Genomic DNA, 14577 nt, shown 5'->3' with positions numbered 1-14577 from the left:
CTTCTCCTCCTCCTCCTCCTCTCTCTCTCCTCCTCCTCCTCTCCCTCCTCCTCCTCTCCCTCCCTCCCTCCCTCTCTCTCTCTCTCTCTCTCTCTTGTCCTCTTAATTCTTAATTCCAATATCAATGTCATCATCATTTGGTAGTTGCCAGTAAAGTTCCCGTTATCATCAAACTGGTCATCACATCAAGATGATTGTACACGAAACATTGTTATTTATTAGTTTCTCATTTTATATTAGAGTGGATTAATGATGCTGCTTATCTTATCGGCTTCTTATTCTCTGACCACTTTAACAAATATTCCATTTTGTGGGTTCTTTTTAGTGCATAAAGAGCGCCCAAATTTAGCTTATAAATGAGTTTATTGCTATGCTGTTTTGAAGAGAATCTCTCAAAAACATAATCAAATTCAAATGAATGAGATAGTATTTTGATGTAAATTATTGATTCGATAATTGTTGGCCATTTTCTTCTTCTCTCTTTCTTCTAGCTTTACAAGCAAAGAATTGTGGATTGATTCAAGCCTAAAGTCCTAATCCATAAATAATTGTGTAGAGTAAAGCTATCAAATTTATCTCTTTAATATCATTTTAATTTTACAAACTTATTATCTTTTCCTAATTAATTTAACCTAAATAGTGTGTAATCAAATGACCTCAAATTATCAGCAGTAATTAGTGGTATTTGCAGATTCTGAAAAATTTTGGTCTGCTTAACTTGTTATCCTGTATTTTCATCTTGTTTTAGCATAAAAGATCATATCATATATCATCGTAGCTGTTTAGTACTTATCATCTATCACTCCATCTTTTGTACCTGATAACTTTTTTTTCAGTTTCACAATCGTGAAATCCTCAAATTGTAATTGTGATAACGATCAAATTTATTTGATTCATTTTATTTGTGAACTTAACGACTGGGTTTGTTTGATCATCTGCTGAATATTACAGTTTCGAGACTGTGATGACATTTAAAGGGCGTAAAGTCTTGGCAGTTGTTACTGGTAAGTAACAAAATTAATAATTGGATCAGTTTTCGAATTTCAAATAAAGTTAATAAATTAAATTGTAAATTTTCAAATTGCATAATTTACTGAAAATTAAGTTTTAATTAGGTATGAGCTTAATTAGGCGTAAATTAGGATGTAAATCTAACTAAAATCTTTTAATTAACTGCAAATCTAATTTGGATCGGTATTGATGAAAAAGATCGGAAATAATATTTGAAATTGTTGAGGTGCAAGCCGTGGTATTGGTCGAGAAACAGTCTTACAACTATCAAAAATTGTTGCCAAAGGATCCGCATTCCTAATCACTGCAAGGACATCTTCTAAACTTGAAGAATTAAAAGAAGAAATTAAGTCTAGGTTTATTGAATTTTTGCTTCTTCTCTTATTGATTAATGATTACTTCCTAATATTTATCAGTTATGGTCACTACAATCAATTTATTTTTTTATCATTTCAAAAATCTATGTAGTGTCGAAGGAATTGATATTTATGTCTTGGCATGTGATGCGGAAAAATTGAATTCAGGCAAAATTCTGGAATTGCACGGAGCAATCTCATCCATGATAGGTTTTTTTTTAGTTTCATTTTGTTCATATTTAATATTAATTGATTAATTAATTAATTAATTAACAATTCATTGATTAACTCATTCAGACTCAATCTTAAGTGAACGAAATTTTCTTTTTTTATTAAATCGCATTTGCACTTTGCAAATAATGTTTACAGCAAATTCAAGAACATATGATGCATTGCTATTGGTGCATAATGCCGGAACAGTTGGTGATGTCACCAAACGAAGTGTAGAAATTAACAGTTCCGATGATTGGCATAGCTACTTGCAAATTAACTTTGTTTCAATGGTACTTATAAATAATTCAGTGTTGAGTGCTATTCCTGAACGGGTATAATACTTTTTTCTTCATTTTGTATATTTTGATAGTTGAACTTTGAACCAATTGATATATGGTCAAATTTAGGAGAGAAAATTAATATTTCAGTGTTTAATTCGTAACATTTCATAGCAAAAATATGTAAGCTGTTACAACACGCAATAGTTATTTCTAATAAACTTATAATAAAAGAATAACAGAAATTTGCGGGGATTTGAAGTTTTTTTTCTTGACTGAAGATGTTTTGCCGAAGAATTATTTTCCATTTCAATTACATAAAACTTGCATTACTGAATTCAATAAGGTTGAAACGAAAAGGGAGTTGAAAAATTGATGGTAAATGATAAAATTCATTAGATCGTATAAACTCGATATTAAAAACTCGTAAGATTTCAGATAGCTCCTGCTCGTTATATTTTAAATGTAACATCACTACTAGCTATAAAAGCATTTCCTTCTATGGTTCAGGTTACTTTTTTATTTCAGAGTTTTATACTTTTATTCTGTTTTTGGCATCATATTTTTTTTTCATTGTAGCCTTGAATTGCTTGGCTAATTTCATCAATTTAGAAAGATTGAATTAACAAAACAACAATGTAAAATCTTCAGTATTCTGTTGGAAAAGCTGCTCGTGAAGCATTCTTTCGAACATTAGCAGTTGAGGAATGTAATTTACGAATTTTGAATTACTCACCTGGTCCAGTACAAACTGATATGCACAATGAAATTGCTAGAAGGTAAGCCAGTGGAAAAATTTCGGCAAAATTTTCTGAAATGGATAATTTATATTTTGAAATGAATACTGATCACTTTCATATTGCAGTACTTTCCGGAATGGAAAAATGAAATTCGATGAGTTAAAAGAAAAACGAAATTGTTTCGGATAAATAAGTGAATGGCAGTAGCTATTTTTAGATTTTGGTGAAGTTATTTGAGCTTATAACTGACCAGAAAATTATAGATCATATGATGAAGATATAAGGAAATCATTTCAAGCGCAAGCTGATAGCACTGAGGTATTTTTTTTTTGTTTGTGTGTACATTTGCCGTCTTCTTTTCCATCTCCAAAGTTTCATATCGACAAAACTCTGTGCAAACGATTTCTGAATTTCCATTATTAAATCATTGGGAATCCCGAGAGGAACCGATTAAAGCCTTGGTAGAACAGAAGGCAGATGTTAATTTTGGATCGAATTTTGAGTTATTTTGAAAAAGTTGCAAGTAATTTTGACATGATCTTTGAGCTGTTTTGAAAATGTTGTAAGTAATTTTGGGTTGAACTTTGATCTCCAAGCTATTTTAAAAAAAGTATGTTTAGGTGAACAGACGAACGCTTTCACCGAAAGAAACAGTGGGAAAAATGTTATCATTATTGGAAGAGGACAAATTTGAAAATGGCTCACGATATGACTTCTTTGATTCATGATTTATATTTGTAAAAATTTTCTCAAATACCTTTTTAAATGAAATTATTTTATTTTTTTACTTTTGCAATTTCACAATAAATTTTAATCACATGACCAGGGTGGGATGGAGAACTCATGTCATTTAAGACTCCCGGTTATCGGGGGAATTTGTGTAACATCATCCATAGATTACATCAAAGCTTCTACCGGGAAAGACTCACTGCACCTCGGAGAGCACTTCCTACATTTTATGACATATATTGCATGCACATACATATAAATCTACCGAAATTGACCGTTTCCCCAGTCACCAACAGTACTATTTTCGTCATTCTCGCTCATCCTTGTTCTCTCCATCTTTTATGTATTCTTTATTTATTCCGCCTCAACATAAATTGATATCTTGGCTGATTTTCTGGCTCGGTCCACTAAACTTTGGTGTTTAAAGGTTACAAGACAGGGAGTCCCAACTTTGTTATTAATTTATTTCCTCGCTATATCAACCCAACGATCAGTACTACAGTATCCTAAGAATTGGAGTACTGTTGCAACTCTCTTTGTCAGTTAATCAAATGATAAGCATCGACACAACAGAATATTCATAGTATATGTATGATTGATTATTTGCTGGAGAGTACAAGGATATCTTTGCCATTTATCGCTCTCCATATTAAATGATAAGGACAAAAAAAAGTGTCGACTACAAACTTATCAGTCCCATTTCCATCCCTCGTGGCTTGTCGAATGATGACGGCCGTAATGTGGATCATGGAGAAAATGTTCGTGATGATCATGGAAAGTATCCATGATGGTGATGATGATACTGATGCCATGGGTCATCCCAATCATCGTTCTACAAGCCAGAAGCTGTCATCGGTACTACCAACAGAGCTAGCAATAATGTTGTGACAAATCGTCGTGATACCATTTGCTTCTAAAAAAGTGAAAATTTGGAGATTTTCAAAATTGCTATTTTTCTACTTTAATGAAAAGTGTAGTGAGAAGCATACATAAAAACTGATAAAATATTAGGAGATACTATTCTATTTCAGCTTAATGAGGAAGGATGAAATTAATGAGAATGTCGCGGTGGGAGTGAACTGAGAGGAACTTATCTACCCGAAATGAGGTCACAAGCTAGTGGTACCTGAAGAACGAGAAATGAGAGAATTGCAGTCTAACAAGAAGCTATAAAAAATTCTCTTCCCATTAACCTAATTCCAAGCCTGTTTCAGTATTTGCTATATAAGCATCTTTTCCATGCAACCTGAACAGAAGATCTCTTCTACAAGCATTCAGTAAGTTTCTCCATTATTTATCTCTTCTTATTAAAATCTACTTGTCTATTCGATAATTGCCCATCGACCTTTTTGATCATTTGTTCGATACAATTCAATAACTGGAATGTTAATTACCTATATTGTAGTGATGGTATCACTGCGATTTGCCACAATATTACTGTTAGCTCTGTTGGCAGTATCGGTGACAGCGTCTGATTGGTGGGACAATGACTGGGATGGCCCATGGCATCATTATCATCATCATCATCATCATCATGGACACTTCCCGTGGTATCATCACTTCCACCATCATCATGGCGGTCATCATTCGTTGGATCACAGAGGATGGAAATGGGATTGATGTGGCATAAAATTCAAGCTGTATTATTAACAACTATTTTATTTAAACCCATACCATTTTCTGAAAAGGAAAATTGTTCTTGTGATTTACGAATATTTATAACAATAATTTTGAATAAATGAAATTTTTATTCTATACTTCAATATGGAACAATTTTCAAAAATATGGAGCAATTATGATATTCCTGGAGGTAGCAGCTGTTCTATAAATATTCTATGGTTCCTAAGAGCTAATTACTTCTGATCGTTTAATTTTCAAAAATTTTTATAATCGAATTATCAGTTCTTAAAGGAATACAACTTAACAACAATGTCTAATCAATATCCTTGATTGTGATAAGATAAATACAAAAGGTTGATGGAAAGGAATGCAATATTATATAAAAAAACGATTTGTTGATACCATGATATGATGATACCGTGACATCATAATACCATGACACCATAATACCATGATACCATAAGGCAGGACAGGATATTTTTTAATTGTGAGACGTCTGAACAATAAATCAAAAAGAATGATAATAAAAATTCAGTATCAAAATGACCAAGAGGATCCATCACGTCGATCAAGTTGAACATAAACAGATTCCGTTGCTGATACAGTACCGTATAATGAGTCGTATTTGGCAATCGGTCTAATACCATCGTAAATGGAATTCAAACTTACAGAAACGATTTCAGTTTTCATTTTTCTATTTGTATCTTCTCCAGACAATACTCCTTTCAAGCATTTGCTACAGTATCCATTCTTTCGTTCTTGCAGTTTTTTTTCGATCGGAGAAAAATTATCAATGTTTATGGATGTTGCAGGTGTAATATAATCAATGTTATCATTGGTTTCATCATATCTTTTCAAATTTTTCGATGTTATAAATTCATTCATATCATTCATTTTAGTGATATATCTGAAATCGATCAAAATTATAATCAACTATTAACAGTATCATTCGAATTTTAGATATGTTTTAGATAGAACATATAGTATATATCAAAATCATATACTTAAACAGAATAAAAATTGAAATTTCAAAATGTAATAATTTAAATATTGGAATGATTAATTCCTACAATAAAAATAACATTAATAATGTTAATTATCTTCAGATAAAAATAATGAAATTGCAGTAAATTCAGGTTTTAAAATTAAAATTTGAACCTAAAAAGTATCAAAATGATAATAACTGATAAGGCAATCAGGATAATCATCAACCAAAAGAGATTCGTATTTGTAAGCTCTTTAACAGTTTGAAGAGAAAAAGCTGAATCAGTGATGATATTCATCGATGAAATAATAGTAAGTTTGACTTCTTCCTCAACAGTTAACGGAGCCAAAAAAGATTCTGTATTGTAATGATTTTGATGATAAATTAAGAAATCTTTATGACCAATACCTGGACATCGAGGTGGCTGTAAATATGCATTCATTATGAAATCTTTTGATGAAACAAAGAAAAAAATAAACTAAAAAATTGGATTTCAAATTTCCATTTTCTCATAGGTTTTTTTTTTTCAATCATACTTCAAATTCAGTAAGAAACAAAAGATTAAATCATATTTGCATAGATATGATAAATATTAGTATACAATAAACTACTTGAAAAATATTTCTTATAGTTTGATATTCACCAATTCTCTAATTTAATGTTAATTAAACTTAATAGTTTCTAATAGAAACGTTAGCTTAAACCATTCGTCCCCTCGCCCCTCAAAAAAAAATTTTAATTTCAAAGTTTCAAGAGTTAAATCAAAAACTCATCGTATAAACTAGTACAGAATTTTAGAGTGCTTATAAAGGTTTGTTTAAGTTGTCGTCAATTACAACGATGGATAATAATTTTAAAAAAAAGGTAAGATAAAACTTATTACTGTAATTCCTTCACAACCATCCGCTTTTCTGATGCATAAACTAAGCTTGCAATGAAATGATAAATGTTCCGAATTGATAAGTTTAAAAACTTTGATATGCGCAAATGCCAGAAGCTTGTTATTGGCATAAATCACATTGTTAACAATATTTGCATCTGCACTACAACTAAAAATATCCATCGTTTTCATTCAATTTTGAAATATTTAAATGAAAAAAAAGAGTAGTTCTTCATGGACAATGTGATTTACTGATAAGTTTGATAGACGGAAAGGGATTTTAAGTTTTATTAATGATTGCTCTCTGCGTGTTTGATTTTTAAAATCTTTTCAAATTCGAAAGAAGAAACTCAAGTTTTTGTTAAAATTTTGCATCAAACAATAATTTGGAGGACAGTTTGTACCCTTTGCTATCAATAATGGCATGTTGTTGTTTGGTCTCTTCTGATTTAGCATAGCAATCATGAATATAAATTCCATACAAATTCAATGCTTCTGCAACATTTTAATTTTCAAAATAATAACAATTTCTCTAAGTTTTTCTATTTCTAAAAAGAACGGAATTTAAATGAATTTTTATGCAAATAAGAAAGATTGATTAATTCTCATTTCAAATTTTCTGAAAAGGCTACTGTAATTGAAAAAGTACACTCAATTTGTTCCTTTCTATTAATAATATTCTTTGATCTTTCGTTTATAAAATAAAATGAATACTAATATACATTGAAAAGATCCAATATATTGGAGAAAAAACTTGAATATTTCCACTTAATGGTAATATTTCTATCTTTAATTGGCTAATTATATTTTTAAATATTTAGTCAAATGTATGCATATGTAACAAAAATTCTCAGTGACATAAGTGACATAATCAAAATATCTCAAGATTAATGGTATGAAATTAAAAAAGAAAAAAAATTAACAAAGAGAACATACGATGATCATCTTCACATTCCCATTTGTGATAAACATTGTCACCAAGTTTAGCAGATTGAATAAGAGGTCCATTTAGTGTACCTGCTCGAATCGTATAATTACATAATGGTGGTATTGAATTCAATGGTAATATTTTTGCCATTTTAATACTACTAAAATTAATTTTTTTAATTGATTTATCTTCAACTTAACAGATAGAATATTCCTAAATCCTAAAGTTAATAAATGAATTATTCAAAATTTTTTCAAAAAAAACTGGAAAAAAAAGTTTGACAATTTTGATAATGTTGTACAATTTGATTAGCTCTCTGTCTGATAATTATACTATCAAATTAATTATAGGTTCAAATTTTATATTCGCTTTTTTTTTATTCCAATTCTTCCTTACTAATTTTATAAGATTTTATAAATGAAATGTCAAAATCTCGATCAGTGCATAAAATGATAATTTTAAAATTAAGGTTTAAAAAAAATTTGACGAAAAACTTTTTGGAAGAAATTTCAAAGAACAAATATGCTCAAGCTTTTAACAGAAATATTTCACCAAAATTTTCATCAATTAAACTATTTTTACTGAAAATGAAATGTCCGAAATTATCCAAACCTTTGTGGACGTAAATTAGTGCGCAAATTGTATTCTTGTGATTGTTGAGATTGATAACATTGCAAAACAAATCCCTCATCTGCATCTGTTACCAACCATTTGTCATGTATTACACCAATCAATGCCGAATAAATTACTCCTGTTCGGTTCACCTGTGGATTCAAATTTATTTTAAAATTCATTCATGAAATTCCAATTGAATAAAGCAAATACATGGATAGAATTTGTGGAATCATTCTATCATCATTATCAGTTATTATAAAAACTGAACAATATCAGTGATATCAACAGTAAAATGTTCAACTCATAGTGATTACTGGTATTTTCATACAATTCGAATTTCAAAATTAAACCTTATTCAAAGTCCTTACAGCTATGACAACTGAATGAGGTTAAATGCCTAGAGATTAAATTCATCCCTATCTTTGTTACTTTATATTATCAATAGCATGAAAGATAAATTAGTAGGTGATAAATTTGAATTTTCGCCATCGTCCAATCTATCAAATAATTTTGTCATCTTACCGATACTGTTTCTTCGACACCACACTGTTTAAAACTGATAAAGAAGTGAACATCACGAGTTCCGACATATTCACCGAATCGTTCCGCTTGAATAACTTTCGAACAATTTTTCATCATATTTTTGCCTTTAATTGACCAATTAATTAACATGAAAATAAAATTATTCATTAAAAGTCTTTGAAAATTAAAAAATAAAACAAAGGAAAAATAAACAAAAAAACAAATTTTCAACATTAAACAAATGGTTTATGTCAAATAAAAATTCGAATTTTTTCCGACAATATTTCAAATATTAATCAACAAAAAATGATCTGAGAAATGTAAATACTCTGAACAATGATTGTTCCACCAAATGATTTCAAAAATTTAAATGTTGCATTGAATCCATCATTTAAACATTGCGCAGTAAATCCCTGAATTGATTCATCCGTTTTAACTGCTATCATCTTCTTGAACAATGGCGATTTTTCTTTAAAATTGTTCCATATATTTTGTATGATATGATTTAAATCATTTATAATAATAAGGAAGAATGATGCTATTGCTTGTTACCGTAACCAGTCTTAATCCCATTTTTGACTGGATTACCTTTCCGATGGTTTCAAAAGAAAATCGATTGGCAATTATATTAAATTATGGCAGGTATTAATTAAAATTCTAATTAAAGTTCTTTACAACAGTGTTTCTGCAACATTTATGAATTTCAATTCTGTTGAATGATATGAACTTATTGCATTTTAAAAATTAGCATAATAGAATTGTAAGAAATAGATGGACCTCTTGCAATGGTTCGAATGTGCTCGACCAAATGACCAACTAGCTGATGGCTGTCCACTTTAGTTACATTGAAGAAGAGATTATGATGTCCTTCATCTTTGATAAGTTCTTTTATCAATTGAGGATTTGTCTCCTCGATGGATATTACTATTACAGTTATATCGTTTGAATTAAGTAACTGAAACTTATTGCTACAATATTTCTAAATATGACTAAACAGTGAAGAAATGGTTTAACTTCATTGTTCATATTCTGAATCATTCATGAATAAGCGTACCTTTAACGCTTCATGAAACTGACCATCAGATATACCGCTGCTAACCACTACAAGTATGTTCGGCACTTCATCCCTATCACCCTAAAATAAGGATATCATAGTGTTTTTTATTTTTTACAAGAAGTTTTGCAGATTTTATTCCGACAACTTGACAATATTGATTTGTTTAAAAAAAAAGTTAAAAGTTTTGTTCAACTTACTCTTTGCTTGCTAAAACCATATTTTACAACCTTGTGAATAACATTATCAGTACTGTTCAAATCATTGATATATTCAGTATCACCAATATCAGCAAGAAGGCAAGGTTTACAGTTATGTTTACGAAATGAAAATTCCAACACAACTTCTCGTGTAAACTGTACCAATGAAATCTGTTCAACAAAATTGAATTTATTAAACTTTGAAATTTTATTAAAAAAGTAAAAGTTTACAAATCATTACAGTATTTCATTTAAACTGCTCATACTGTAAATACTTTTGTTTTAATTATGGAGAATTTAACAATTTTAAATGGAACTAATTTAAAACCTGTACACCGTCAGGACCAATGTTTTTAAATTGTTCAACGGTATCCATGACGAGTTTTACTGCTTGTTGAAAATGCTTTCTTGTGATATTATTAGAAGCATCTATTAAGAATAGTATGTCGGATTGTGTTTGATCAGATTTATCATTTACTATCGGACATTTATCTGCAATGATAACTAATGATATGTAGTCGTTTATACCTTATAAGTTAATATTTCTTTTCGCATAGCATTCTCTGATGTCTAAAAGAGATGAAAAATCAGTTTTGGTTTTAAAATTTTACATTTGAATTATGATATCAAAAATCGAAAGACCATTAGAAAATCCTTTACTAAAACATATTTTTCTGATCAAATGTGACATCTCGATGTTTCCAGAATTTTATGCAAATGTCCTACAAGGAATAAATTACCTTCATTGATAGCAACGATGTCGCAGTAGATCGATTCGTTAACCTTTATTACGCTTGTATCTCGTATCGCTGCTGATGGCTGCAACTTTCAATCACTGATCATTGAAAATTTGGCCAAGTTGACACTCAATTAGTCATATTTTATTTGTCATTTTTGAGAAATTTATGGACCGTGGTAAAATCACTAGAAGTGAAAGAAATACATCCGTATCCTTTTGACTTATCTTTGCAACTTGAATAGAAATCATGAAACCGTGAACGGACCTGTCACTTGGCTATTTTGAGGATACTTAAATTACGCGTCATTCTTACCAATTTTGTTTGCGAAACTCTAAAGTCGGATTTTGTCTTTCGATTCTCACTTCTTCCTGATTTGTTCGCTTCGTTATTTATTAGTCTTGGTTCCATAAATTCAGATTTCAGAATTCCACTTGTCCCTTGTTCTGTCCCAGATTCAGCAAATGGTGCATCTATATTCGGAATTGCATCAATCGATTCTATGTAATCTGATTCGAAACTTCCAGAATCTTGTTCAGGAATAATGAATATGTCTGAAGAAGCAATTTTCTCCTCTCGATTGACATGATCAGGTAGAATTATTTCATCTCTCGAACTAAATCCGGAATGAGAAAACTCGTTAAGTTGTGTTTGCTCTATTGTTTTAGCTGATTCCATCAGAAATACCGGAGAAGATAAGGTACTTTCGGTAGTGCTGTTGTCTTGCCTTCGTAGTGAAGTAATCATTAATTGTTTTTCGGCACTTTCTGAAGAATCTGAAGGATGGGTTTCTTGCATTCCACTGATCTGCTCTCCAACTGCAATATGGGGCATTATGAGAACCGATGAAGCTTCCGTTTGTAACTTTTCCTCATCCAAAATCTCTCGATCACCTACCACGATTGAATCAACCGGATATTTGGGACCAAAATATAATGTTCGATTTTCAGAATTGATTTTTGCTTCAGTAACATTCTCCATCAATGTCATAGCAGAACTGAGCATTATGGTTTTCTTTTCTGACGATCTATCGGTTTCATCAAATACCGGTGACAGTTTTATTCCAACGTGAGCTGTATCAAAGTCTTTTTTGTTGGGAAAAATTATCAATTTCGGTGTTACTTCTGGTAAAGAAACTGTAAAGGTTGGTAGTTGTTCGAAAGGTAAAATATTCTCAGAAATGATAGTACGATCAGTGGTTGGAAAAATCACCGTTTCCTGAAAATCCGTTTCATTCTTTGGGATCATATCGGTGTTAGAAGAAAAGTCGACGATTTGTGTGCTTGATGTTCCGGAATATTTGCCTTCATATAATGTTTCGAGGCCAGAATTAATTGTTGGTCCAGAACTTTGTTGACTTCTTGTCATAGCTAAAGTTTCTTTTGACAATATTTCCATGTCAATAGTAGAAATTGTTGTAGTAGAAGGAATTTGTTTGGAAGAACTAAAAATAGCTTCGAAATCAGGGACTACTGTACTTGTTTCCACCGAAGGGGATTTTGTCAAGAATGCGGAATAATCTATGATATGACTTGATGCCAAGTTTCCGAATCTATAGGTAGCTAATTTTGGACTCAATTTAGAGCTATGATCTGATTGTGAAAATCCGTTCTCTCGTTCCAATATATTCCGAACAACTCGGCTCGTTTCATCAAAAGTTGTTTCCAACCAACTTCTATCTGCCACTGCTATGGTATCAGCATTTGATTTAATTGGCTCCGGTTGTTCGATTTCTTCAATTAATGTTTTTTCAAGTCTTATGGATCCTACCTTGTCTTCACCATTCTCATCAGTTTTATCATCAATCGCTTGCGCAAATGTCGCAATGCTTCCCTAGAAAAATATCCAACTTGAAAAGACAGGAATCATTTTTCGACAAAAGGAACCTTTTATTTTATAGAAAGTTTTCAAATAATTAAAAATTGAGAATTTAGAATTTTCTAAATTGCATTTAAAAAGAAACTAAGCATAGAGATGTATTAAAAAATTTATTTAAAAAAATATTTAAAATTTTCAAAATTTGAAACGACATTGATGGAAGAAGACTTGCCAACATATACTTTTTCACTTTTTTTAAAGCACTGAAATCTATTCAAACAGTTTTGGAATTTTCTCTAACATTAAATAGGATTGTGTTTTTTAAATTAGCAGTGTAACTTTTTGAATTCACGTCGTTAGCATAAGAAAAGTCATCACGTAACAGTGAATGATATGTTTTATAAGGATTCTGCGTCATCTGCGCTTTCCCGTTGAATACCGGTTCCTATAACTCAATTCAAGCCATTATACAGTTTAATAGATTTCAGAGCTTTCAAAAAATTCAGATATTACTCACTTCATTATTCATCCTTGGTGACAGATAATGGTTACTGTTTATATTTCCTACAATATATTCACTTCAGGATATGAAGAGATTAATAAGCGTGTATGAAAACAAAACTAGAAATACATGTAGTTTGATAAAAAGTTATTTACTCGTTTCCTTATTATAAATATTATTGATTCACATATTCGAATTAGCGGGAATTCTATGGGAAGTAATTAGAAATATGTGAATATGTATATTATTGATTGATTTATTCACCAAAATATTACCATACCAATTTTTCGTTGAGTTTCTTCGTTTTCCTTAAACCCAGATATTCTTTGATTATTGTTGTACTGAAGGTCATAATCAAAGGGGAGGTTATGGTCAGATGTTACTACAGCATTTCTAGAAATTAATATAACCTGAAAGTAATTTCGGACATTGAAGAGAAATAGAATTTAAGATTAAGGGAAATTTGAGGATTTCCACAAAATGAATTCTATAAATGCAAACTTTAATCAGCAGTCATTGAGAGTTTTATTTAAAGATGACAGCTCAAGAAATATTAATTATTACACTAATTTGCATTCAATTAAATCATTTCAGAACATTGGTTACTCAAAAATACTAATTGCACATTAATTTATAAACATTCCCTACGGGAATTTAAAGTAAAACTAAATCATTGTTAATTTCATTAATGAATCAATTAAAATCATCGCAAATAATCAAAAATCACCAGAGTGCGAATTCAATAATGACCTCTTTCCTTCACAATGCACATGCCTTTTCAAGAGATACAAAGATTTCCAAGGAACAAAGGTGAAATGATTTCACCAGTGAGATCAATTCATAAACAATCGTAACCTCTTGTGACCCTTTGCAGGACCCGATTTCACTTTCTCTTCTAATTATTGTTTAGTGATAATTAAAAGATTGCAGGGATTCAAATGGCGCAAGTCATTTAAATTTTATTATTATTGTTATTTTCATTTGGAACATTAAACGCTAATTTATCAGCAAAACATATCCCATATTGTCATCTCACTTGAATCCACCTTATTCATTTCAATTAAGATTTAAAATGGTGAGATAGAAAAGGATACAAGTTTTTGATAATTAATTGATCACACTAATTAGTGAGAGCTAAGTCTAAAAATGCCATATTTGTAAAAGTCTTTCATTACATCAAAATTAATAAGAAAAGTTCATACTTACAATTATTACAAAATGCATTGTTATCCTTCGTATAATTTGTCGCATTTCAAAATGAGTGCACTTTACAAACTGCAAAAATTTGCCCACATTATCATATATACCTGTATAATATAAGCATGGACTTCTAATGCAAAATAACATGAAAACTTAAATTAAAAAATGGAATAGGAAAAGATTGAAAAA

General features: G+C 30.4%; 4 protein-coding genes across 4 annotated transcripts; 3 read left to right on the top strand and 1 right to left on the bottom strand.

Annotated features, from left to right (window-relative positions):
- The first annotated feature begins 830 nt into the window (after positions 1–830).
- On the top strand, positions 831–3350 carry LOAG_07137 (oxidoreductase). Its single transcript, XM_020447350.1, has 7 exons — positions 831–1004; positions 1238–1577; positions 1737–1912; positions 2297–2368; positions 2510–2637; positions 2862–2916; positions 3219–3350. Exons 2-7 carry the CDS (start codon positions 1430–1432, stop codon positions 3324–3326), a joined length of 687 nt encoding a protein of 228 aa, XP_020302411.1. The 5' UTR covers positions 831–1004; positions 1238–1429; the 3' UTR covers positions 3327–3350.
- Positions 3351–4053: 703 nt separating this feature from the next.
- On the top strand, positions 4054–4215 carry LOAG_17953 (hypothetical protein; the record flags this gene model as incomplete). The annotated part of the gene is made up of 1 exon (XM_020450621.1): positions 4054–4215. One exon carries the CDS (start codon positions 4054–4056, stop codon positions 4213–4215), a length of 162 nt encoding a protein of 53 aa, XP_020305685.1.
- A 304-nt stretch (positions 4216–4519) lies between these two features.
- Positions 4520–5029, top strand: LOAG_17952 (hypothetical protein). The gene is made up of 2 exons (XM_020450620.1): positions 4520–4604; positions 4733–5029. Coding segments are annotated over exons 1-2 (216 nt in total). The 5' UTR covers positions 4520–4603; the 3' UTR covers positions 4948–5029.
- A 455-nt stretch (positions 5030–5484) lies between these two features.
- On the bottom strand, positions 5485–13540 carry LOAG_07135 (hypothetical protein; the record flags this gene model as incomplete). The annotated part of the gene is made up of 16 exons (XM_020447349.1): positions 5485–5854; positions 6106–6356; positions 6816–6981; positions 7217–7307; positions 7749–7900; positions 8353–8504; positions 8878–9002; positions 9206–9346; positions 9655–9832; positions 9932–10012; positions 10132–10302; positions 10460–10623; positions 10872–10950; positions 11184–12701; positions 13039–13131; positions 13469–13540. The coding sequence occupies 16 exons, from the start codon at positions 13538–13540 to the stop codon at positions 5485–5487; spliced, it is 3804 nt and encodes a 1267-aa protein (XP_020302410.1).
- Between the last annotated feature and the right edge of the window lie 1037 nt (positions 13541–14577).

This window comes from Loa loa, assembly GCF_000183805.2.
Source record: "Loa loa unplaced genomic scaffold supercont3.159, whole genome shotgun sequence".
NCBI lineage: Eukaryota > Metazoa > Nematoda > Chromadorea > Rhabditida > Onchocercidae > Loa > Loa loa.
The sequence above is the reverse complement of the archived record's forward strand: the minus strand, read 5'-3'. Positions and strand labels throughout refer to the sequence as shown.